This window comes from Bombina bombina, chromosome 8 (assembly GCF_027579735.1).
Source record: "Bombina bombina isolate aBomBom1 chromosome 8, aBomBom1.pri, whole genome shotgun sequence".
Classification (NCBI taxonomy): Eukaryota; Metazoa; Chordata; class Amphibia; order Anura; family Bombinatoridae; genus Bombina; species Bombina bombina.
The window spans coordinates 46,582,420-46,608,513 of NC_069506.1; the positions used below are offsets into that span (position 1 = coordinate 46,582,420).

Below are 26,094 nucleotides of genomic sequence, written 5' to 3' on the forward strand. Positions count from 1 at the left end.
AAGTCCTCAGCGAAGCCGGTAGAAGTCTTCAAGTGGGCCAAAGTCTTCATCCAAACGGCATATTCTATCTTCATCCATCCGGCATGGAGCGGCTCCATCTTCAAGACATCCGACGCAAAGCATCCTCTTCTTCCGACGTCTTCTGGAACAATGAAGTTTCCATTTAAATGACATCATCCAAGATGGCATCCCTTACATTCCTATTGGCTGTTGCAATCAGCCAATAAGATTGAGCTTTCATCCTATTGGCTGATACAATCATATACATATACATATATTATATAATGAATTATGTAGACACATATATATAATAGCTATTTGCAGTCAAATACACTGCCATATACCATATACATTTGATCTCTTATAAATGTTTTTTATTAATACTTAGTTGAATACTTTTTATCATATAGTGTTTATATAAGTGTAACAGTTCATTTTAATGGATTTATGTTGTATTTGTTGTATTTATGTTGTATTTGGTGCAACCTTTATTTAATCTCCCTTTACGCGTTAAATATGAATGAATGCGTTTGCAACTTAATATTCGCGCAAATGAATGCATCCGCAATATTTCAATATTGCGCACACTAACGTTAGCGAGCCCTATATGTGTTATTATGTAATATTATATTATATTTAAAGCCATGAAATTAATGTTGTAAATATAAAAACAGCAATATAAAAATAATTTTTTATGCTTGTGAGACATTTTACTATCCATCAATAACCTATCGGTGAGTTCTGTTTATCAGCAAGTGAGCTTTTTTTTTTTTTTCATTATTAAAAACGCCATCATTGAAACATATTTTTATTATGTTACTTTTTCTTTTATACATGATAGCAATATTTTTCCAGTTCACTGTACCGCCCTTTAAAGGGACAGTCTAGTCAAAATTAATGATTCAGATAGGGCATGCAATTTTAAACAACTTTCCAATTTACTTCTATTATCCAATTTGCTCAATTCTTTAGATATCCTTTGTTATAGAAATAGCGATGTACATGTGTGAGCCAATCACACAAGGCCTTTATGTGCAGCAACCAATCAGCAGCTACTGAGAATATATAGATATGCTTTTTAGCAAGTGATATCAAGAGAATGAAGCAAATTAGATAATAGAAGTAAATTAGAAAGTTGTTTAAAATGACATGCTCTTTCTAAATCATGAAAGAAAAAAAATTGAGTTTCATGTCCCTTTAAGAAATCAAACAAATGGCAAACTACTTACATGTGCTGTGCACAGTACAGTGCTGAACTATAAATGCAGGTATAAAACTCTTCTGCAAATCTTTTATTTTAAATCTTTTGTTTTCAGCCAAGAAGACAATGATTATTATTATGCTCCATTTTGCTATAAAATAAAATTGTGCTTGTGCCAAGCTTTCTAGAGAAGCCAAAAGAACCAGCATTGCTGCAAATTGCTCTCAACATCCATTATCTCCTTGATGGTAGCCAATTAGGACTACATTGAAATGAGTTTGTGCAGTGTTCTATGCAAATACTATTTAGTACATGAAGCTGGGCTAGACAGTTTGTGGCATACTTAGGTACAGAATATATACTCCAGCATCTCCAGAGAGCATCTGACAAACACTTCTTTTTCAGCCAATGCAAACAAAAAAAATATAAATATTTTTTTAAATGAAATAATTATCATGGAATTTAATTTGGAATGAATGACTATAGAAACATTCAACTGAAAAAACAAATGTCAAGGGAACATTTGCTCTACAATTCAAATATTAAAATTCTCCTATCTCTACTGCTGACTGCAAGTACCCCTAAGAAAATTATCCTATATAATAAAAGGCCAAGGGTGTTTTTCCGAAGCTGTCATGCGCAGTAGAGACTGCACAAGAGGACAAACACACCTGGCCTTCAAGACTACAGACCTCAGAGTGAGTAGCGTGGCGGGCCGCCGGGCGTGACGTGGGCGTGGCTGGACGGGACGCGGGGCCGGGCGTGGGTGTGGTCGGGCAGGCTGTGGGCGGGGCCGTTCGAGGCCGCGCAGAGAGCTCAAATGAGGGAGAATAGAGACTGGAGAGAGCAAACGAGAGGGAGAGAGACAGCAAACGAGAGGGGGGAGGGAGAGCAAAAGAAAGGGGAGAGAGAGATCAAGAGGGGAGAGAGACAACAAAAGAGAGGGACAGCAAAAGAGAGGGGTAGGGAGAGATCAAAAGAGGGGAGATAGAGAGAGCAAAAGAGAGGGAGAGAGACAGCAAAAGAGAGAGAGGGACAGCAAAACAGAGGGGGAGGGAGAGCAAAAGAAAGGGGAGAGAGAGATCAAAAGAGGGGAGATAGAGCAAAAGAGAGGGAGAGAGACAGCAAAAGAGAGGGGGAGGGAGAGCAAAAGAAAGGGGAGAGAGAGATCAAAAGAGGGGAGATAGAGCAAAAGAGAGGGAGAGAGATAGCAAAAGAGAGGGGGAGGGAGAGCAAAAGAAAGGGGAGAGAGAGAGATCAAGAGGGGAGATAGAGAGAGCTAAAGAGAGGGAGAGAGACAGCAAAAGAGAGGGGGAGGGAGAGCAAAAGAAAGGGGAGATAGATCAAAAGAGGGGAGATAGAGAGAGAAAGAGAGACAGCAAAAGAGAGGGGGAGGGAGAGAAAAAGAAAGGGGAGAGAGAGATCAAAAGAGGGGAGATAGAGAGAGCAAAAGAGAGGGGGGAGGGAGAGCAAAAGAGAGGGGAGGGAGAGAGAGCAACAGAGGGGGAAAGAGAGCAAAAGAAAGGGGAGAGAGAGACAGCAAAAGAGAGGAGGGAAATAGAGCAAAAGAAAGAGGAGAGCAAAAGAGAGGGGAGAGAGAGAGCAAAATAGGGGGGATGGAGACAGCAAAAGAGAGGGGGAGAGACAGCAAAAGAAAGGGGGAGAGAGAGAGCAAATGAGGAGGGAGAGAGAGAGAGAACAAAGCAGCGATACACTACTGGGAGCTACCTGCTGATTGGTGGCTGCACATATATGCCTCTTGTCATAAGCTCACTCGTGTTCAGCTAGCTCCCACTAGAGCACTGATGCTACTTCAACGAAGGATACCAAGAGAACAAATCAAATTTGATAAAAGAAGTAACATGGAAAGTTGTTTAAAATTGTCTGTTCTATCTGAATCATGAAAGAAAAAGTTTGTGTTTGTATGGCCCTTTAATAATGTGTTTTGTAAATGTGCAGCTTATTCTGATATCACAGCTTGATATATCAGATTCTGATTTTAATCCTCACTGACAGTGATATGAACTTCAAAGTTGCATTTCCTAAAAATATTGCAAAATAAATTGTTTTATGGTATTGTTAGAGGGACACTTGAGTCAAAATTAAACTTTCAGGATTCAGATAGAACATGCCATTTTGAACAACTTTCCAATTTACTGTTATCATCACATTTGTTTTTTTCTCTTGGTATTCTTTGTTGAACCTAGAACGGCTCATATGCTAATTTCTAAGCTCTTGATGGCCGCCTCTTATCTCAGGGCTTTTTTTACAGTTTTTTACAACTAGACAGTGCTAGTTCATGTGTGTCATAGAGATTATATTGTGCTCACTCCCGTGGAGTTATTTATGAGTAAGCACTGATTGGCTAAAATGCAACTCTGTCAAACCAACTGAAGTAAGGGGTCAGTCTGCAGAGGCTTAGATAAAAGATAATCACAGAGGTAAAAAGTGTATTAATATAACCGTGTTGGTTATACAAAACTGGGGAATGGGTAATAAAGGGATTATCTATCTTTTTAATGAATACAAATTCTGGAGTAGACTGTCCCTTTAATTGAATTTGCACTAAATTATAGCAGGAATATTGATGTATTCCATATATTAGTCTTTAAAATTGCCAAAACTCTAATTTTATATGCATAATGTATGTTTCCTGCATGAAAGCTGTTAATATCACATTAATTTGTGGCTATTTAAAAGCACCTAGAGTCAAACAACATAAATATTTTCTATTTGACACAGATATACCGAAGTTCATGGCCCCTGAAGATAATGAGTCTTTACCTGCCCTTAAAGTGAGAGCGGAAGCTGGCTGTGCTGTTTTTCAGGATGTCGTGCTTGTATCACCACCTGAGAGACTGCAACACTTTTTAACTGGGAACGAGACAGACAAGGTAAGTGGTACTGCTCTCTCTCTCTCCTTATTTCTTTCTTTCTTAATTTCTTTATTTCTTTCACTCTTTCTTCCTTTCACTCTTTTTCTTTTCTTTCTTTCTTTCTTTCTTTCTTTCTCTCACTCTTTCTTTCTTTCTTTATCTTTCTTTCACTATTTCTTTTTCTTTCTCACACTCTTTCTTTCTTTATCTTTTTTCTTTTACTCTTTCTTTTTTTCTCTCTCTCTTTCACTCTTTCTATCACTCGTTCTCTCTTTCACTCTTTCTTCCTTCTCTTCATCTCTTGTTTCTCTTTCTCTTGATCAATATCTGATCGTTCTCTGTTAAAATGTATCGTACACAATCTCTCTCTCACACTACCTTTAGGTTACATGTATGAGTAGTATTAGGACATTTAAATATTGCCTAAATGATAAACAAATATTCAAAAATCCAAACTATCCCGAAACAGAAACTGTGTGTGTGTGTGTGTGTCTATATATATATATCTTGAAATTTCCAGTAGTCCACTAGTCTCGGATGACTTAGAAATCACAGCGGACAACTTAGATATGTGACATTGAGTGGACTAGTAATATTGTCCCTTTGGACATGTAGCTTTTAACCCCTGACTAGTGTACCATATTGATATTTTTCCACCCCAGTATATATATCTGACTGACACACTCTGACTGCTCATCCTTGGCTTGGCTCCAGTTCAACTGTCCAGGGCAGGCGCTCCACCACTCACATACACAGCACAGTACACACACACTAGTACTGTAGACACTAGGCACCAGAGGGGGCGGGGATATACAAAAAGTAACATACATATCCCCGCTTCCCTCACTCATAACTGGCGGCGTTTCTCTGGAGTTTGGCCCTGAGCCTGCCCCCTGGGACGATGTCTTCTAGACTCTGAGTCTCACGATCTGCGCTGCGGGAAGCCGGGAACAAGCCTCTCTAGAGTCCTGAGACTTCAATCCTATTCCCTACTAGTCAATCTGTCTGACGTCAGTGCTGGCTTTGTTTTCTTAATTTCATTCCCGGACATTGGATTAAGGTACCCGGGACGCAATACAGGACACGTGGTCACACTAGCTACATACCCTGTATGTTGCTGGTCTTTTAATGGTGCTTGTCTTTTTGATAATGGCTGCCCTATTTCAGTAAGCAAGCAGGCGGGAGGGAGGTCATAATTGTGGTGTCGAGACTCGCACTATTACGGCCCCAAAAACCCTTAATGACTAGCGACGTACAGGGTATGTCATGGTCGTTAAGGAGACTAATTAAAAGCAAAGCAGTAGCTAGTTTTCAGGCACAATGACTTGTTGTGACATCACAAGTCCTTTAGCAAAATGGGAACTAGCATTTATTTTCAACAGTGTTTTGACACTTCTAAAAGAAAACATTTTATTTCCAAAAAAGAAGATTGTACTTCGAAAAAACTAAATTGTACTTAAAAAAAATATATTTTTTTTAAAAATGTATATGTAAATTTAGATTTATATGTCACAATTTATGTACACTTATAAAGAATCACACACAATTGCCTTTTTGGCAGCAATCTTTTACTATGTATATATATATATATATATATATATATATATATATATGTATGTATATATATATATATATATATATATATATATATATATATATATATATATATATATATATATATATATAGATAGATAGATAGATGTGTATATATATATATATATATATATATATACATACACACACACACACACAGAGTTTCTCTCCCTCTTCCACTCATTTTTTTCTATATCCCTTTCTCTTTGTCTTTCTCTCTATTAATTTCCACACTTTATCTGACATAAATAGTGTACACACAAAAGTATATATTTATATGTATATGCATGCTTGTGAATATATATGTATATATATATACACATATAATAAATATATATATATATATATATATATATATATACAAGCATGCATATACATAGAAATATTGTTAGTTTTACAGTAGTTGATTATATGTTTTAGTTCTTCAAAAACAAATTCAGACAGTATAAGCTTGGGAATCAGCATCCTATTGAATAAAATATTATATACGTTAGGCCACCTGAGCATAGAACCATCACAATAATTTATAGAAATTCCTCTATCAGATAAGCATGTCTTAAAAAAATGTGTTTACTTTGAACATGGTTTCTGAGAAATAATATTGTTGTTTCAGCCTAGTTCCCTACAAAGAATTGCTCAGATAATAAACAGCACATACATCACCTTAGCAGTTGGCAGGTGTCAGGAAAAAAAGGATAATTGACTGAATGAGTACAAAGAAAAAAGTCACTATTTCTGCTTGTCTTTGTATAACAGCAGAGAAGCACATTACACAAAGCACAGAGGCAATTCCTTTAGCTACAGTGGGGGGGGGGGGGGGGGCTGAAAGGGGAGATACCTTTGTATATCAATAGTTTTAGATAACTGGGTGTTTATTAATTCATTCTGATGATGTTTAAAACAAATTTATTGACTAACACAGGCAGAAACAAATCTTAACAATGTTAAATGTGGAGTTTATAGTCTTCTTTTCTAGTCATCTCCCAGAGTCCCATGCCATCTTCCCCATCTTAAAGGGGACATAATGCTCAAATACTAAATTAGTTGCAAGTGAAACATCACAGCTGAAGAAAAATTTGACAAGAAAATATCTCCTGTACATCTCTATGAAGACATTTTACCTCAAAATGTCTTCAGCTTACACATAGCTGAACAGTTCCTTCAGCTACTGTCAGATGCATGTTGGAGAAGAAAAAACAGCAAATCAGCCTCATTAGGGCTGATGTTATATTTGCTTTACTGTGTTCTCATGAGATTTCACTTACGGTAAATCTCGCAAGATTTGAGAGTAAACTTTATTAAACTGAGGAGGGAAATAACACAACTGTGCCTGCACCTTCCAGATGCACTCTTCCTTGCAAGCCCTGGGACTAGCATCCTGATTGGCTACTTAAAGTCCATTTGCAATGGGATGTGACTACTGAGGAAATTTTGAGGTAAAATATCTTCCTTTTTTTCCCAAAGAGATGTTCAGGTAATATTTTTGCAGCTATTCTGCAAGTTCTTCAACATTTTGTTATCATGCCCATTTAATTGTTTAATTTCTATATTTAACTACTTGTTATTAGATTATCATTTGGTATTTGTACCCCTTCATTCCCTTTCCTAATAAGCAGTTTCCAATAAACATAATGAGTATCAAATCAGTAATCACATATTCTATATATACTGCTTAGTTACTCTTGTCTTGGGTCAGTCCTCAGGCTTTTCCAACCTGTGTGACACTAACCAGTGTCTTGCCCGAACTATTGTTGTTAATCAATATTGAACATGGCTTTCAATCTAATTTCACAACTGTTTTGTACCAGCTGCTGTCTGCCTGTTACAGTGAGCATCTTGTATAATGATCCTGTGTAGCTTTATAAAGCAGAATTTAATTTGAGACGTCAGTGAAGATGTCCTGTGGAGGACTATACTGGAGAATTGGATTAGTGGTCTATAAATACTGGCTGAAATAACAGCTACCTTACGAGTCACAAGACAGTCTCAGATCTTAAAGGGATAGAAAGGTCAAAAATGAAATGTGCACAGGTGCATTTAAATTTAAAACATATTCAATATAGTTTTGTTAGCAAAAATGCTTCTATTAAAACAAAATGTATGCTTACCTGATAAATTGTTTTCTTTCGGAATAATGATGGTTTATAGACCTCCATAACATATGGGATATATTTTCCGCCAATAGGAGGAGGTCAAGAACACATACAAGAGCTTAAAATCCCTATCTATTCAGTCTAACGTATAACTGAGCAGAGAATAAAAAAGTTATAGGTAGGAAAGATGAAGCAGGGTCTGTAGAGGTGTCATTAGAACTGTTGCCCGAAAATTGAAACGAGCGGGGCCTAAATTATCAGGTAAGTATAAATTTTGTTTTTGTAAAATGATGATGGTCTATAGTCCTCAATAACATATGGGATTAATACCCAAGCAGATGGTTTATGTTACGGACAGGGTGGGACAATTTTTGTTACTATTTAACCAACATGCAGCCTGAAAGAAGTTCCTGACAAAAGCAGATTGCAAATAAGCAAAAACATCAAAGCGACAAGATTTTGAAAAAGTATGCTGAGAAGACAAAGGGGTCGATTTAACAAATGCTGAATGGCCCTTATTCCCACCGGAAACAGCAGTATAACTTGTCCGCCACCTCTGAGACTGCAGTCTTCAATCCGCCTGATCCTATACGATCGGGATGAGTGACACCCCCTGCTAGCGCCGATTGGCCGCAATTCTGCAGGGTGCGGCATTGTTTAAGCAGTTCTGGTGAACTGCTTGTGCAATGATAAATGCGTATGCTGACGGCATTCAGCGATGTCTGTCGGATATGATACACTACAGCCTATCATGTCGGACAGACATTGGTAAATTTACCCCCATGTAGCAGCTTTGCAAATCTGCTCCAAAGATGTATTAGTTTTAAAAGCCCATGAAGTTGCATGTGCTCTTGTAGAATGAACTGTGATACGCTTAGGAGGTGATGTTCCCACCACCAAATAAACCTTGTGAATTACCTGTTTGAGCCAAGAGGCCAACACTACCTTCTAGCCTTCTGCCCCTTACGAGACCCAGAGTAGTGAACAAACAAACTAGAAGATTGTCTGAATTGTTTAGTCGCTTGAAATTAAAACTTCAAAGCTCTTCATCAAGATTATGCAAAAGGTTGCTCCTTAGAGTTAGTAGGATCTGGACACATAAGCTAATTTCTTATGAAAAAGAACAGATAAGGAAGAAATGTGACCTTTCAAGGAGCTAGCAGACAAACCCTTGTTAAGGCTATCCTGCAAAAACTGGAGAATTCTAGGAAACCTAAAGGAATACCAAGAAAATCCTCTGGAAGAGTGCCACTCAAAATATGCCTTCCAAATCTTGTGATAAAAATTGTGTGTCACAGACTTTCTTGCCGGAAACAAAGTTTCTATGACCGAATCTGAGAAACCGATATGTCTTAAAACTAGTCATTCAACCTCCATGCCATTAAAATTAGAGATTTGAGGTCCTGATGAAAAAGAGGCCCTTGAGACAAGTCTAGTCTCAGAAGAAGAAGAAGCCATGGAGAAGATGAGAAAATTTACACTAGCTCAGCATACCATATTCTGCGGGACCAGGCTGGAGCAATCAATATTACTGAAATGTACTAATGTTTGATCCGAGCAATAACTTTTGGAACAAGAACAAACGAAGAGAACAGGTATGCTAGATGAAATTCCCATAGACATATCCAATAATCTATCATGTGAGCCTTTTGATCTCTTGATCTTATACAATACCTTGGAAGTTTGTTATTTAAGTGAGAGGTAATCAGAAACTGGTTTTAAATTCAGGGGTGAAGTCAGTAATAGCCTCCTGAGTGATATACACAGGACAAAACTCCCTTAAGGAGGTAGAAGGTTGTGGCTGATTTGCATGCAAAATTTGAGGTAAACAATTCTGACAGAATTGAGTGACCTGACACACTGGAACAGATTTGCAAACCACACATAATAATGCAAGAAGGGTTATCAGTAAACAAGGATGATTAAGATTGCTCCTCTAATTTTGTATACAGAGACACCAGACATACATATACATAAGAAAAAATGGCAGAGAGACCTCTACCCTAAGCCTAATAACCTCTCTGACACCTATACTGACACTGTAGTATAAGTACACTAAGGCCCTAAGCCCCAGACTGTAGTCCAATTAACCCCCTGGCAGCTCCTGTATGAGTACTCACCCCCTCTATTGCTAAACTCAAGGATTTAGCAGAAAAAAAGGCAGTATTTTATTGCCCAAAGGCACATGGGCTTCTTTCTGTCCTCCATGAGCTCCAGAGTGAGAGGAAAAGCCCAGGAATAATGAGGTGGTGGGGCTACAGCCCAATGAAATGCCAGTTCCTCAGGGAGGCTTTTAGTGTAAAAAAATAGAAATAGTGTGCACCAAGCATAATATAGCCCCAAAACCATGAATAAAATGCCCCCTAACTGGATTGTGCACTAATGAACTGCTATCTTTTTTAAAATAAAGTGCCCAAAATGGTTCTTCAGAGCTGCCAGATGGTTGTTAATGAGCTCAGTCTTACCTGGCTGTGTCTCTAATAAGGATAGGGCCATCAGGGACCTGCAAAAAAAAAAAAAAAAAGTGTGTTATGAGGTGAGCAGGCTATGTTCCCTGGCTATGCTTTACCTATGTTAGAGTACCTACAAATAGACTTTGGGTTGTGTGTGTGTTGTAGGAAGTCACTTACCTGAACTAGCTCCCCTTCACTGGCTTACCAGGCTTGTCAAACAATTGTCAAGTCAGCTGCAGCAGTATCCAGTAGAGAGCCTATCCAGTGCATGTAGGGTACCACAGAGGATATCTGTAGGAAATACCACAGTGGGAGGCTAAGGACAAGTACCGGCAATGCCTGAGAGTAGTTATGGCTAAAGCCCCATAGGGAAATACTGTGCACATAACAGAGTATTCCTATGTCCCTGTATCATTCGGCTGCTGTGAAGTCTCTCTTCTAACTTCTTTGTGAATGGTAAATCCTAGTCATTAAGGGTCTCACATTGGTCTGAGCTCCCAAATATAAACCCATAGCAAGTACCTTAAACACCTCTATTTTTAACTATCTCATGTGAGGCCAAGACCAAACTGAATAGAGATGAAAGGAGGGAAGGATTTTAAGCTCTTGTATTGATTTTTAACCTAATCCTAGTGGCAAGAAATATATCCCATATGCTATGGAGAATTATGGACCATCGCCATTTTACAAAAGAAAAGTTATTACTATTTGTCTTTGGCATACGCACATATATTGTGAGAGCCTGTGCACCAGTAATCGCACACCATGCCTGCTCAGAGAGCTGGAGGTGGTGTGTATTGCTTCTAAAGACATAATTGTGTCATACAAGTCTGACTCTCTGAGAAGATATGTTGTTTGAATACTGGTGCACAGGCCTTCACAGGATATGTGCGTATGCCAATGAAAAACAGCAATAACTTTTACTAGAAGCATTTTTGCTAAAGAAACTATATTGCAATTTATCAGCTGCAGGCTTCCTGGTATTACGGGTGCCTTGTATGATGACGCTCTATAGTTTTTTATGGCAGAATTTAATTTAAGACATCAGTGAAGATCTCCTGTTGAGGAATATATTGGAGAATTACTTTAGTGGTCTTTAAATATTGGATGTAATAAAAACTAGTCTGCTCTGGCTCATACACGTTAGACCTTAAATGATGAAAAATTAAGGATTTAGTCTTCCTAGTGATACAGGGTAATCAATGGCTCAGAGATTGTATTAACTATAGCATTTATCCTCCTAACCAGCCTGAAGAACCAGTGTTCCTTCTGTATCATTCATGACCTCAGCATTTGTTTCTCTGTTCCTCACAGTTTCTGTGAAGTATGAAAACAACAAAGATGGTGGTGAAAAGATCCAAGAAGCTTATGCTGAATTTCTCTTGTTTTCAATTAGAAAAGGCTCATGCGTTAACTTCTCATGTCATTTATAACTGTCCTATTAATCTCATTCCTGCCTCTAAAAACTCATATGACTGACTATATTTTATGCTTGTATGTATCCAAAAATGAATTCAAAAAAATCTTTATAAGACTTTCATCCTCTTCTCCTGTTGGGGCAGGTATCTTTTTCATTTAAGATAATGGTAATGAATTGATGCATATTGCCCCTAACACCTGCGCTATTAGACAAAATTAGCCTATAACCATGTTTAAGTTGAGGAAACCGATGAATGGAATACAACCTTATGGGGTAGATTTATGTAGGGTCGAGCAGACATGATTCGCTGTAGTGGATCATGTCCGTTCAACCTTGCTAAATGCCGACAGCATACGCTGTAGGCATTTAACATTGCACAAGCATTTCTAGTGAAATTCTTGTGCAATGCCGCCCCCTGCTCACTGGTGGCCAATCGGCCACTAGCAGCGGATGTCAATCATCTAATGGGGGGGTCCTAGGTACCCCCAGTCATTATTGTAACACCTCAGTCCTTAAAGGAACATAAAGCCCAAATGTTTTCTTTCATATATTTCTAAGAACATTAGGTGGCATCAGTGGGGTTTTTTACAATCTGCTGTCCTATGGTGCTCTAGAGAAGTACATGCTCCTGAGCCTACCTAACTTCTAACTGTATATACACATATTAACACATAAATATATATGTATATAATCATATACATATATATTTACACTTTGCTGCACTACTTACCCCCTCCACTTGTAATCTGGCCTTACTTTTTAGCATCAAATTTGCTTTGTTCTCTTGGTATTCTTTGCTGAAAGCTAAACCTAGGTATACTCATAAACTGACTTCTAGGCCATTTGAAAGCTGCCTCTTATCTCAGTGCATTTTGACAGCATTTTTTACAGTGCTAGTGTGTCATATAGATAAACATTGTAGTCACTCCCATGGAGTTATTTATGAGTCTGCACTGAGTAGCTAAAATGCAAGTCTGTCAAAAGAACTGAGATAAGGGGGCAGTCTGCAGAGGCTTAGATACAAGGTAATCACAGAGGTAAAACATATATTAATACAACCGTTTTGGTTATGTAAAACTGGGAAATGGGTAATAAAGGGATTATCTATCTTTTTAAACAATAACATTTTCAGTAGACTTTCCCTTTAACAATGTTTAACTTTATTCATCTTTTATTTTGTGGAAACAGAAGGTGGCAAAACATGTTTTTCTTTAGAAACTGAATAGGTATTGTTATTGAGATTCTATCACAATCAGGATTGAATTTAAAAAATGCATTGGAGCACAGCCAAAATATGTATATGTGTGTGTGTATGTATATATATATATATATATGTATCTATGTGTGTGTATGTTTATATATATATATATATATATATATATATATGTATCTATGTGTGTGTGTTTATATATATATATATATATATATGTATCTATGTGTGTGTGTTTATATATATATATATATATATATATATGTATCTATGTGTGTGTATGTTTATATATATATGTATCTATGTGTGTATGTATATATATATATGTATCTATGTGTGTGTGTTTATATATATATATATATGTATCTATGTGTGTGTATGTTTATATATATATATATATGTATCTATGTGTGTGTGTTTATATATATATATATATATATATATATATATGTATCTATGTGTGTGTGTTTATATATATATATATATATATATATATATATATATCTATGTGTGTGTTTATATATATATATATATATATATGTATCTATGTGTGTGTGTTTATATATATATATATATATATATATGTATCTATGTGTGTGTTTATATATATATATATATATATATATATATATATATATATGTATCTATGTGTGTGTGTTTATATATATATATATATATATATGTATCTATGTGTGTGTGTGTTTATATATATATATATATATATATGTATATATGTGTGTGTTTATATATATATATATATATGTATCTATGTGTGTGTGTTTATATATATATATATCTATGTGTGTGTGTTTATATATATATATATATATATATATATATCTATGTGTGTGTGTTTATATATATATATATCTATGTGTGTGTGTTTATATATATATATATATATATGTATCTATGTGTGTGTGTTTATTTATATATATATATATATATATATATATATGTGTGTGTGTGTGTATGTATATATATATATATTTTATTATTATTATTTTTTCTCCTTCAGAATAGAGGAAAAAAGCTAAGTGGTAAAATATCTGCTGAAAAAGCTGAGAAGATGACAGTCTCGCAAGATAAGATTGAAGACAGCAGGTAGGTGTGAATCAGTATCTCGTCTCTCAGCTGGATTTGCTTGCTTCTTATTTTCCCCGGAGCAAAGACAGACTTCTTACAGACACTTCTATTTTGGGACATAACAGTGTGTCCCTTCCTCGAACACAATAGTGCTTAGAGCAGATTGCAGTGAAACGCTCTGGCAGGCAAAGGATAAAGATGGAAGTTTTCTTAAAAACAATAATAATAAGACAATGATTCATAAAATATATATTTCAAGATGTGTACATCATGGTTTTCTAGACAATTAAAAACTTGCACAAAATACAATAAATTCATAGCATAGTAAATTAATTATGAACAGAACTCTCACTATCAGCTTATTATAGTTTACAGTTCCAATCCATCAAATTCTCATGTGAAAATATTGTATGACTGTTTTGTTTTGGTTTTGTTTTTGCTTAGTTTTCAAAGCCATTGCAATCAATAAGAAAAAAATGCAGTTTGAATTAGTAATTGATATAATAGAAACAATGAAAAAAAAAAAGAAAAAGAAGGCTATAAAATATTAAATGATCTCATGTTTTTTAAGGAGCTGTTTCTGAGGATTTTAAATATTTTGAAGGTGGAAAACGTGTGTAATCAAACCAAGGATGAAAAGAAAAATGCTAATGGACTCTGTTAAAGGGACAATAAATACTAAGGGCCAGATTATGAGTGGAGCGTAAAATATTGCTTTTTCGAGGGCCATATTTGTGCTCCAGTTAGTAATACACATGCAAATGTTTGTGTTTGCATTGCATGGAAGTTTTGCGCTTATGTGAGCGTGCTTCCAAAGGCTTCAATAGGAACCTTGTTTTTATGCCGTGAGACACGGTATGAGAACCTAGTGCAGCGAAGGGGGTAAGTCGCACAGCGATGGGCAGAAAATTCTAATATATATGAGTCTATACATATATATTTATGTGTTTATTTGTGTATATACACATATTAACGCATAGATATATATGTATATAAGCGTATACATATATATTTACAGGGAACACACAGTTCCCCCTAGACCGCAATGTAAAGGCACTTTTCAGTGCCGTTTTTTTTTCTTAAACCCCACTCCCGCCAACTTTAACCCCTAAAAACTGCTTTGTGCAGTAATTTTTTAATGCTTTTTTTTTTAAACAATAATACTCTTTCATTTTGGATCTGGGGCACGATCCGATTTACGGCGCCGGTTTCGGCGCAAGCGTGGAAACCCGCGCTGCCCGTAGTTTCAGCTCGCAACTCGAGCTATCCCATATAAGGCGCCGTCAGATGCTAAAGTGCCGTAAGTCTGACAAACTAGCGATGTCCAGAAATCTGCGTAAGTACAAATTTCTGGAGTCGCCAGTGACTTACGGCACTTTAGAAACTGCCGGCGCATAAAAAACCTGACTAAGTTATTAAATCACCCGTACTGTCTAACACGCCTCCCAAACATAGCCCGACACGTATACCCCTCTATCCGCTATCCCCCCTCACTCTCCTAATAATAAATGCATTAACCCCTAAACCGCCGCTCCCGGACCCCGCCGCACCTAATAAAGTTATTAACCCCTAAACCGCTGCTCCCGGACCCCGCCGCCACCTACATTACCTACCCCCTAATGTGAGCCCCTTACACCGCCGCCACCTACATTACCTACCCCCTAATGTGAGCCCCTTACACCGCCGCCAGCTATATTACCTACCCCCTAATGTGAGCCCCTTACACCGCCACCAGCTATATTACCTACCCCCTAATATGAGCCCCTTACACCGCCGCCAGCTATATTACCTACCCCCTAATGTGAGCCCCTTACACCGCCGCCACCTTCATTACCTACCCCCTAATGTGAGCCCCTTGCACCGCCGCCACCTACATTACCTACCCCCTAATGTGAGCTCCTACCCCGCCGCCAGCTGTATTAAAATTATTAAGCCCTAATCTAATCCCCCTACCCTGCCGCCAGCTATATTAAATACATTAACCCCTAATCTAATCCCCCTACACCGCTGCCAGCTATATTAAATTAATTAACCCCTAAAAAAACTAAAATTTCCCTACCACTAAACCTAAGTCTAACCCTACAAATAGCCCTGAAAAGGGCTTTTTGCGTGGCATTGCCCCAAAGTAAACAGCTCTATTGCCAGCCCTTAAAAGGGCTTTTTGCTGACCATTGCCCTAAAGTAATCAGCTCTTTTACCATCCCTTAAAAGGGCTTTTTGCGGGGCTTTGTCACAAAGTAATCAGCTCTTTTGCCTCTAATCTAAATCCTTCTACACTGCCGCCACCTATAATAAATGTATTACCCCCTAATCCCCCTACACTGCTGCCACCTATATTAAATAAATTAACCCCTAATCTAATCCCCCTACACCGCCACCACCTATATTAACTATATTAACCCTAATTATATTAGGGTTAATATAGTTAATATAGTTATTATATTATATATATATTAAGTATAATAACCCTATCTAACTCTAACACCCCTAACTAAATTCTTATTAAAATAAATCTAATTAATATTAATATTATTAATTAAAATATTCCTATTTAAATCTAAATACTTACCTATAAAATAAACCCTAAGATAGCTACAATATAATTAATAATTACATTGTAGCTATTTTAGGGTTTATATTTATTTTACAGGCAACTTGGTATTTATTTTAACTAGGTACAATAGCTATTAAATAGTTAATAACTATTTAATAGCTACCTAGTTAAAATAATTACCAATTTACCTGTAAAATAAATCCTAACCTAAGTTACAAATACACCTACACTATCAATAAATTAAATAAACTACAAATATCTAAACTAAAATACAATTAAATACATTAAACTAAATTACAAAAAAACCCACTAAATTACAAAAAATAAAAAAAGATTACAAGAATTTTAAGCTAATTACACCTATTCTAAGCCCCCTAATAAATTAATAAAGCCCCCCAAAATAAAAAAAAATGTCCTACCCTATTCTAAATTAAAAAGTAACCAGCTCTTTTACCAGCCCTTAAAAGGGCTTTTTGCGGGGCATGCCCCAAAGTAAACAGCTCTTTTGCCTGTAAAAAAAAAACACAATACCAACATTACAACCCACCACCCACATACTCTAAACCCACCCAAACCCCCCTTAAAAAAACCTAACTCTAAGCCCCAGAAGATCTCTCTACCTTGAGTCGTCTTCACCCAGCCGGGCCGAACTCTTCATCCAATCCGGGCAATGTCTTCATCCAAGCGGCAAAGAAGAATTCTTCCATCCGGGCGATGTCTTCATCCAAGCGGCAAAGAAGAAGTCTTCCATCCCGGCGATGTCTTCATCCAAGCGGCAAAGAAGAAGTCTTCCATCCCGGCAATGTCTTCATCCAAGCGGCAAAGAAGAGGTCCTCCATCGGGGTGAAGTTTTCCTCCAAGCGGCATCTTCAATCTTCTTTCTTCAGACCTCCGACGCGGAACATCCAGCTGGCTCGAAGACTGAATGACGAATGAAGTTTCCTTTAAATGAGGTCATCCAAGATGGCGCCCCTCGAATTCCGATTGGCTGATAGGCCAATCAGATTCAAGTTCAATCCGATTGGCTGATCCAATCAGCCAATCAGATTGAGCTTGCATTCTATTGGTTGATCGGATTTCTCCATTTTCGCCACGTAAGTCCTTACGCTGTATATTGGATACCAAAATGCGCTGGTTTGGTATACCTGTCTATGGGCCAAAAAACTACGGCCGAAGGCAGAAATATATACGAGCATAACTTCTATGTTACGCCATATATGTGATACCGGCGACGATTTATATCAGATCGGGCCCCTAGTCTCTGGTTAATTTTCTGAGCGATAATTGCTATCACAAGCACATGTAATGGCTGCTTATTTATTGCTGTCCGTAAAAGGGCGAATTTGGCTCTCCACTTGTAATCCAGCCCTCAGTTGTGCATAATCATCAGTTTCCCGGAAATTCAAAAATGAATGTAAGCAGCTTCTATTTCAACCTTTTTGTTTACTTTTAATTAATAAACTTCCAATTTCTTTAAAGAAAATATCCTTAAAGGGACATGAAACGCAAATATTTTTTTTATGATTCAGACAGAGAATACGATTTTAAACAACTTTCCATTTTATTTCTATTTTCATATTTGATTCATTCTGCTGGTATCCTTTGTTGAAGTAGCAGCAATGCACTGCTGGGAGCTACCTGCACATATTCGGTTAGCCAATGAAACGAAGCATATATGTACAGCCACCAATCTGCAGCTAACTTCCAGTAATGCCTACTTAGGTATGCTTTTCAACAAAGGAATGAAGCAAATTCTTGCAAAACTGCTACCATATAGTGCTCCAGTCACATGCACGCTCCTGAGCTTACATCTCGTCTTTTCAACAAAAGATTCCAAGAGAACAAAGAAAATTTATAATAGAAGTAAATTGGAGTATTGTTGAAAATTGCATGCTCTATCTGAATCATCAAAGAAAAAAAATGGGTTTCATGCCCCTTTAAATATAAATAATATATTGTATTGTTCCATAAGTCTGTTCCCTGTTATTGTAATTATATTTCTGCCCTTAGCTGCAATTTTTTTTTTTTTTTTTTTTTACATTTAGAAAATGACACCTGAAAGGGGTTTTGAAATGTTACGGTGTACATCATGTTGTCTATGGACGCATTAGCACTGAGGCTATCAGGTCTCCGGTACTAAAGCTCTGGGAAATGTCACAATGACCTCTATCTCAATCATTTGTCCTGTAATCTGTGTCTGCATTAATAGCAGAGCTGTGCCCATTGTGTCATGTTCTTAGAAGTGAATCTTGACAAGTTTTATTCCAGCATGTCATACTGTCTGCAAGACCTTAGAAAAAACACAAAGAGCACTGTCTGAAATTGAAGGTATAAAAGAAAACTCTTATACTATACAGCTTATTGGTCTCCATGACTAGTAATCTAATATAACATTATAGTAATCTATTACCTATTTTCTGATGTAGCAAGCATTATATTACTGGTACTCAGTAGCTCTAATTCTTCATTATTTTTATACGCACAGATAGAATATGGTCACTGTATCATGGCAAATTAAGTTCCCATTTTCAAAGAGATTTCATTTTTTAATAAAAAATAATAATATATGAAGCTATATCTGGGAAGATTGCCTGAAATATATAGTTTTTATATAGTTTAAACGCAGTGAAGGAGATGTCTTCTACATTGTTAAAGTGAAACAATTGCTTTTAATATGAATGAGCTAAGGGTACCTGCTTATAATAAATAACATTATAAAAAATGTGCCCCCATCTCCTGGAAAAAAGGTAGTAGTCTCCAAAGCAATATGTGGCTGCTAAGTGCTATGCATTTAAAAATAAAATAACAAGTCCGGCAAAAAAACACTTTCCTATTTTATTTTATTTTTTTCTCTTACCCTGTATTGACTCACAGATATATATGGCCTAGATTTGGAGTTCGGCGGTAGCCGTCAAAACCAGCGTTAGAGGCTCCTAACGCTGGTTTTAGGCTACCGCCGGTATTTGGAGTCAGTGATTAAAGGGTCTAACGCTCACTTTTCAGCCGCGACTTTTCCATACCGCAGATCCCCCTACGCCATTTGCGTATCCTATCTTTTCAATGGGATCTTTCTAACGCTGGTATTTAGAGTCGTTTCTGAAGTGAGCGTTAGAGCTCTAACGACAAAATTCCAGCCGCCTGAAAATAGCAGGAGTTAAGAGCTTTCTGGCTAACGCCGGTTCATAAAGCTCTTAACTACTGTACCCTAAAGTACACTAACACCCATAAACTACCTATGTACCCCTAAACTGAGGTCCCCCCACATCGCCGCCACTCGATTAAAATTTTTAACCCCTAATCTGCCGACCGCCACCTACGTTATACTTATGTACCCCTAATCTGCTGCCCCTAACCCCGCCGACTCCTATATTATATTTATTAACCCCTAATCTGCCCCCCTCAACGTCGCCGACACCTGCCTACACTTATTAACCCCTAATCTGCCGAGCGGACCTGAGCGCTACTATAATAAAGTTATTAACCCCTAACCCGCCTCACTAACCCTATCATAAATAGTATTAACCCCTAATCTGCCCTCCCTAACATCGCCGACACCTACCTTCAATTATTAACCCCTAATCTGACGACCGGAGCTCACCGCTATTCTAATAAATTGATTAACCCCTAAGGCTAAGTCTAACCCTAACACTAACACCCCCCTAACTTAAATATAATTTACATCTAACGAAATAAATTAACTCTTATTAAATAAATGATTCCTATTTAAAGCTAAATACTTACCTGTAAAATAAATCCTAATATAGCTACAATATAAATTATAATTACATTGTAGCTATTTTAGGATTAATATTTATTTTACAGGCAACTTTGTAATTATTTTAACTAGGTACAATAGCTATTAAATAGTTAAGAACTATTTAATAGCTACCTAGTTAAAATAATAACAAATTTACCTGTAAAATAAATCCTAACCTAAGATATAATTAAACCTAACACTACCCTATCAATAAAATAATTAAATAAACTACCTACAATTACCTACAATTAACCTAACACTACACTATCAATAAATTAATTAAATACAATTGCTACAAATAAATACAATTAAATAAACTAGCTAAAGTACAAAAAATAAAAAAGAACTAAGTTACAAAAAATAAAAAAATATTTACAAACATAAGAAAAATATTACAACAATTTTAAACTAATTACACCTACTCTAAGCCCCCTAATAAAATAACAAAGCCCCCCAAAATAAAAAATTCCCTACCCTATTCTAAATTAAAAAAGTTACAAGCTCTTTTACCTTACCAGCCCTGAACAGGGCCCTTTGCGGGGCATGCCCCAAAGAATTCAGCTCTTTTGCCTGTAAAAAAACACATACAATACCCCCCCAACATTACAACCCACCACCCACATACCCCTAATCTAACCCAAACCCCCCTTAAATAAACCTAACACTAAGCCCCTGAAGATCTTCCTACCTTGTCTTCACCATACCAGGTTCACCGATCCGTCCTGGCTCCAACATCTTCATCCAACCCAAGCGGGGGTTGGCGATCCATCATCCGGTGCTGAAGAGGTCCAGAAGAGGCTCCAAAGTCTTCCTCCTATCCGGCAAGAAGAGGACATCCGGACCGGCAAACATCTTCTCCAAGCGGCATCTTCAATCTTCTTCCATCCGGTGCGGAGCGGGTCCATCTTGAAGCAGGCGACGTGGATCCATCCTCTTCTTCCGTTGTCTCCCGACGAATGACGGTTCCTTTAAGGGACGTCATCCAAGATGGCGTCCCTCAAATTCCGATTGGCTGATAGGATTCTATCAGCCAATCGGAATTAAGGTAGGAATTTTCTGATTGGCTGATGGAATCAGCCAATCAGAATCAAGTTCAATCCGATTGGCTGATCCAATCAGCCAATCAGATTGAGCTCGCATTCTATTGGCTGTTCCGATCAGCCAATAGAATGCGAGCTCAATCTGATTGGCTGATTGGATCAGCCAATCGGATTGAACTTGATTCTGATTGGCTGATTCTATCAGCCAATCAGAAAATTCCTACCTTAATTCCGATTGGCTGATAGAATCCTATCAGCCAATCGGAATTCGAGGGACGCCATCTTGGATGACGTCCCTTAAAGGAACCGTCATTCGTCGGGAGACAACGGAAGAAGAGGATGGATCCGCGTCGCCTGCTTCAAGATGGACCCGCTCCGCACCGGATGGAAGAAGATTGAAGATGCCGCTTGGAGAAGATGTTTGCCGGTCCGGATGTCCTCTTCTTGCCGGATAGGAGGAAGACTTTGGAGCCTCTTCTGGACCTCTTCAGCACCGGATGATGGATCGCCAACCCCCGCTTGGGTTGGATGAAGATGTTGGAGCCAGGACGGATCGGTGAACCTGGTATGGTGAAGATAAGGTAGGAAGATCTTCAGGGGCTTAGTGTTAGGTTTATTTAAGGGGGGTTTGGGTTAGATTAGGGGTATGTGGGTGGTGGGTTGTAATGTTGGGGGGGGGGTATGGTATGTTTTTTTTTACAGGCAAAAGAGCTGAAATCCTTGGGGCATGCCCCGCAAAGGGCCCTGTTCAGGGCTGGTAAGGTAAAAGAGCTTGTAACTTTTTTAATTTAGAATAGGGTAGGGAATTTTTTATTTTGGGGGGCTTTGTTATTTTATTAGGGGGCTTAGAGTAGGTGTAATTAGTTTAAAATTGTTGTAATATTTTTCTTATGTTTGTAAATATTTTATTATTTTTTGTAACTTAGTTCTTTTTTATTTTTTGTACTTTAGCTAGTTTATTTAATTGTATTTATTTGTAGCAATTGTATTTAATTAATTTATTGATAGTGTAGTGTTAGGTTAATTGTAGGTAATTGTAGGTAGTTTATTTAATTAATTTATTGATAGGGTAGTGTTAGGTTTAATTATATCTTAGGTTAGGATTTATTTTACAGGTAAATTTGTTATTATTTTAACTAGGTAACTATTAAATAGTTCTTAACTATTTAATAGCTATTGTACCTGGTTAAAATAATTAAAAAGTTGCCTGTAAAATAAATATAAATCCTAAAATAGCTACAATATGATTATAATTTATATTGTATCTATATTAGGATTTATTTTACAGGTAAGTATTTAGCTTTAAATAGGAATAAGTTATTTAATAAGAGTTAATTTATTTCGTTAGATGTAAATTATATTTAACTTAGGGGGGTGTTAGTATTAGGGTTAGACTTAGCTTTAGGGGTTAATACATTTATTATAGTAGCGGTGAGGTCCGCTCGGCAGATTAGGGGTTAATAATTGAAGGTAGGTGTCGGCGATGTTAGGGAGGGCAGATTAGGGGTTAATACTATTTATGATAGGGTTAGTGAGGCGGATTAGGGGTTAATAACTTTATTATAGTAGCGCTCAGGTCCGCTCGGCAGATTAGGAGTTAATAAGTGTAGGCAGGTGTCGGCGACGTTGAGGGGGGCAGATTAGGGGTTAATAAATATAATATAGGGGTCGGCGATGTTAGGGCAGCAGATTAGGGGTACATAGGGATAACGTAGGTTGCGGCGGTTTACGGAGCGGCAGATTAGGGGTTAAAAATAATATGCAGGTGTCAGCGATAGCGGGGGCGGCAGATTAGGGGTTAATAAGTGTAAGGTTAGGGGTGTTTAGACTCGGGGTACATGTTAGAGTGTTAGGTGCAGACTTAGGAAGTGTTTCCCCATAGGAAACAATGGGGCTGCGTTAGGAGCTGAACGCTGCTTTTTTGCAGGTGTTAGGTGTTTTTTCAGCTCAAACAGCCCCATTGTTTCCTATGGGAGAATCGTGCACGAGCACATTTTTGAGGCAGGCCGCGTCCGTAAGCAACTCTGGTATCGAGAGTTGCATTTGCGGTAAAAATGCTCTACGCTCCTTTTTTGGAGCCTAACGCAGCATTTGTTTAAACTCTCCATACCAGAGTTAAATTTATGGTGCGGCCAGAAAAAAGCCAGCGGAGCGTTAACAGCCCTTTTACCGCCAAACTCCAAATCTAGGCCTATGTGTGTATGTATATATGTATATATATATACATCCATAAAGGGTCAGCACACCTTCACAAACTTCTCTGTGTAGTCATTCCAATTATTTATAAGAATCATGAAGACACAGCTCCTTCTTTTGCAAACATTATGTGTTTATTCCGATATATATATATATATATATATATATATATATATATATATATATATAAATATGTACAAATACACACACACACACACATATACAGGGAGTGCAGAATTATTAGGCAAGTTGTATTTTTGATGATTAATTTTATTATTGAACAACAACCATGTTCTCAATGAACCCAAAAAACTCATTAATATCAAAGCTGAATAGTTTTGGAAGTAGTTTTTAGTTTGTTTTTAGTTATAGCTATTTTAGGGGGATATCTGTGTGTGCAGGTGACTATTACTGTGCATAATTATTAGGCAACTTAACAAAAAACAAATATATACCCATTTCAATTATTTATTTTTACCAGTGAAACCAATATAACATCTCAACATTCACAAATATACATTTCTGACATTCAAAAACAAAACAAAAACAAATCAGTGACCAATATAGCCACCTTTCTTTGCAAGGACACTCAAAAGCCTGCCATCCATGGATTCTGTCAGTGTTTTGATCTGTTCACCATCAACATTGCGTGCAGCAGCAACCACAGCCTCCCAGACACTGTTCAGAGAGGTGTACTGTTTTCCCTCCTTGTAAATCTCACATTTGATGATGGACCACAGGTTCTCAATGGGGTTCAGATCAGGTGAACAAGGAGGCCATGTCATTAGATTTTCTTCTTTTATACCCTTTCTTGCCAGCCACGCTGTGGAGTACTTGGACGCGTGTGATGGAGCATTGTCCTGCATGAAAATCATGAAGGATGCAGACTTCTTCCTGTACCACTGCTTGAAGAAGGTGTCTTCCAGAAACTGGCAGTAGGACTGGGAGTTGAGCTTGACTCCATCCTCAACCCGAAAAGGCCCCACAAGCTCATCTTTGATGATACCAGCCCAAACCAGTTCTCCACCTCCACCTTTCTGGCGTCTGAGTCGGACTGGAGCTCTCTGTCCTTTACCAATCCAGCCATGGGCCCATCCATCTGGCCCATCAAGACTCACTCTCATTTCATCAGTCCATAAAACCTTAGAAAAATCAGTCTTGAGATATTTCTTGGCCCAGTCTTGACGTTTCAGCTTGTGTGTCTTGTTCAGTGGTGGTCAGGGGGCGGCATCGCACAAGCATTTCACTAGAAATGCTTGTGCAATGATAAATGCCGACTGTGGCCTCGCTTCCATTGAGTCGTTAAAAATGGAGCCGTAAGCTACCGAAGCGGACGACAGCTAAAAGTAATTTACGGCTCCATTTTAGTACCAGGTTTCCATTGAAAAGATTAGCGTGTTGCACGCAGTCGCTCTTTTCGGCCGTACGTAAGTTTGCGTTGCCAACCGATGTCGGATTTGTCGAAAAGCGCGCCATAACAAGTGCATTGCCATGGTAACCCGACCTCTGTCTATAAGAATAACGGTTTGCGCCTGCGCTCTTTACCTGTGATCGCCTCTAGAGAGAAAGACACGGGAGCTAGTTGCGTTGGTAGGAGTTTTGGGTTTTTGAGAGTTGTTTGAGAGTTAGTGGAGAGTTTGATATTTGATTTTCATATATTCTTATTGTAGGCCTCATATAATATTAGGAACACACACACACACATCCATACATTAGTTAATTAACACACATTAGTTTATACACACAAATACACACACACACACATACACACTTTTATTTGATACAAACACATTCACATTTTTTTTTTCATTAACCCCCATATCCCCATCTTCCTTTATTACTCCTTTCATTAATCCCCTTATTCCACTTCCCATCCCCCCTTTGACTACCCTTCCCTTCCTCACTATATAACTTGTTTTTTTATATATACATTTTGCCCATCCTATTTTTTTTTTTTTAACATCCCATATTTTTTGTTTCATTTGACTATATAGCTCACCCCTTTCTTAATTTGCATCCCTTATTATTTTTCTATAATTTTGTTCTAATCCTCCTTAGTTTTTCCTTTTTCATTTACATCCCTTTGTTTATTTTCACCCCCACATTTTATTTTTATTTTGAGGGATATAGAATAGAGATAGTTAGGGTCTAGATAGGTTAGGTAGTTAGTTTTGGGGCTATTTAATTTAGGGTTTAGTTAGGTGAAATAGTGTAGTTAGGTAAGCTAGGGACTTTAGTGTTAGGTTAGAGTTAGGGAGGAAGGAGAAAGGGATGGATAGGCCTAGTGGAGTTGGGAAGGGGGTGGCTAGGGGGAGGGCAGTGGTGAGGGTGGATAGAGGGAGGGGGAGGGGGGAAGTAGGGAGTAGTATGGGCAGGAATAGGGGCCGAGGTTTGGGTGGAGGATTTGTCCTTCCTCAAACCCTGGCAGAGGAGGGAAGGAGAGAGGGTGGAAGAGGAATGGAGGTGGGAGGAGTGAGGAGGAGTCAGCCTCAGCTAGGCACAAAAAGAAAAGGGAAAGTGGGGCAGACTGTGGCAACTGGGGGTGGGGCTGGTGGTAGCCTGTCACAGCCTGCAGGGACAGAGGAGGTAGAGAGGGCTGGTCCCCAGTCACAGGA

The 26,094-nt window shown here is 37.8% G+C and overlaps 1 protein-coding gene across 1 annotated transcript in view; it reads left to right on the forward strand.

Moving 5' to 3' along the window:
• The window catches only part of MORN1 (MORN repeat containing 1), a 569,760-nt gene that overhangs the window by 346,877 nt on the left and 196,789 nt on the right, over positions 1–26,094 (forward strand). Inside the window, exons 11-12 of the mRNA XM_053690352.1 lie at positions 3,944–4,095; positions 13,865–13,950. Of these exons, the coding sequence (XP_053546327.1) occupies positions 3,944–4,095; positions 13,865–13,950 (238 nt within the window). The remainder of the gene's footprint in view (positions 1–3,943; positions 4,096–13,864; positions 13,951–26,094) is intronic.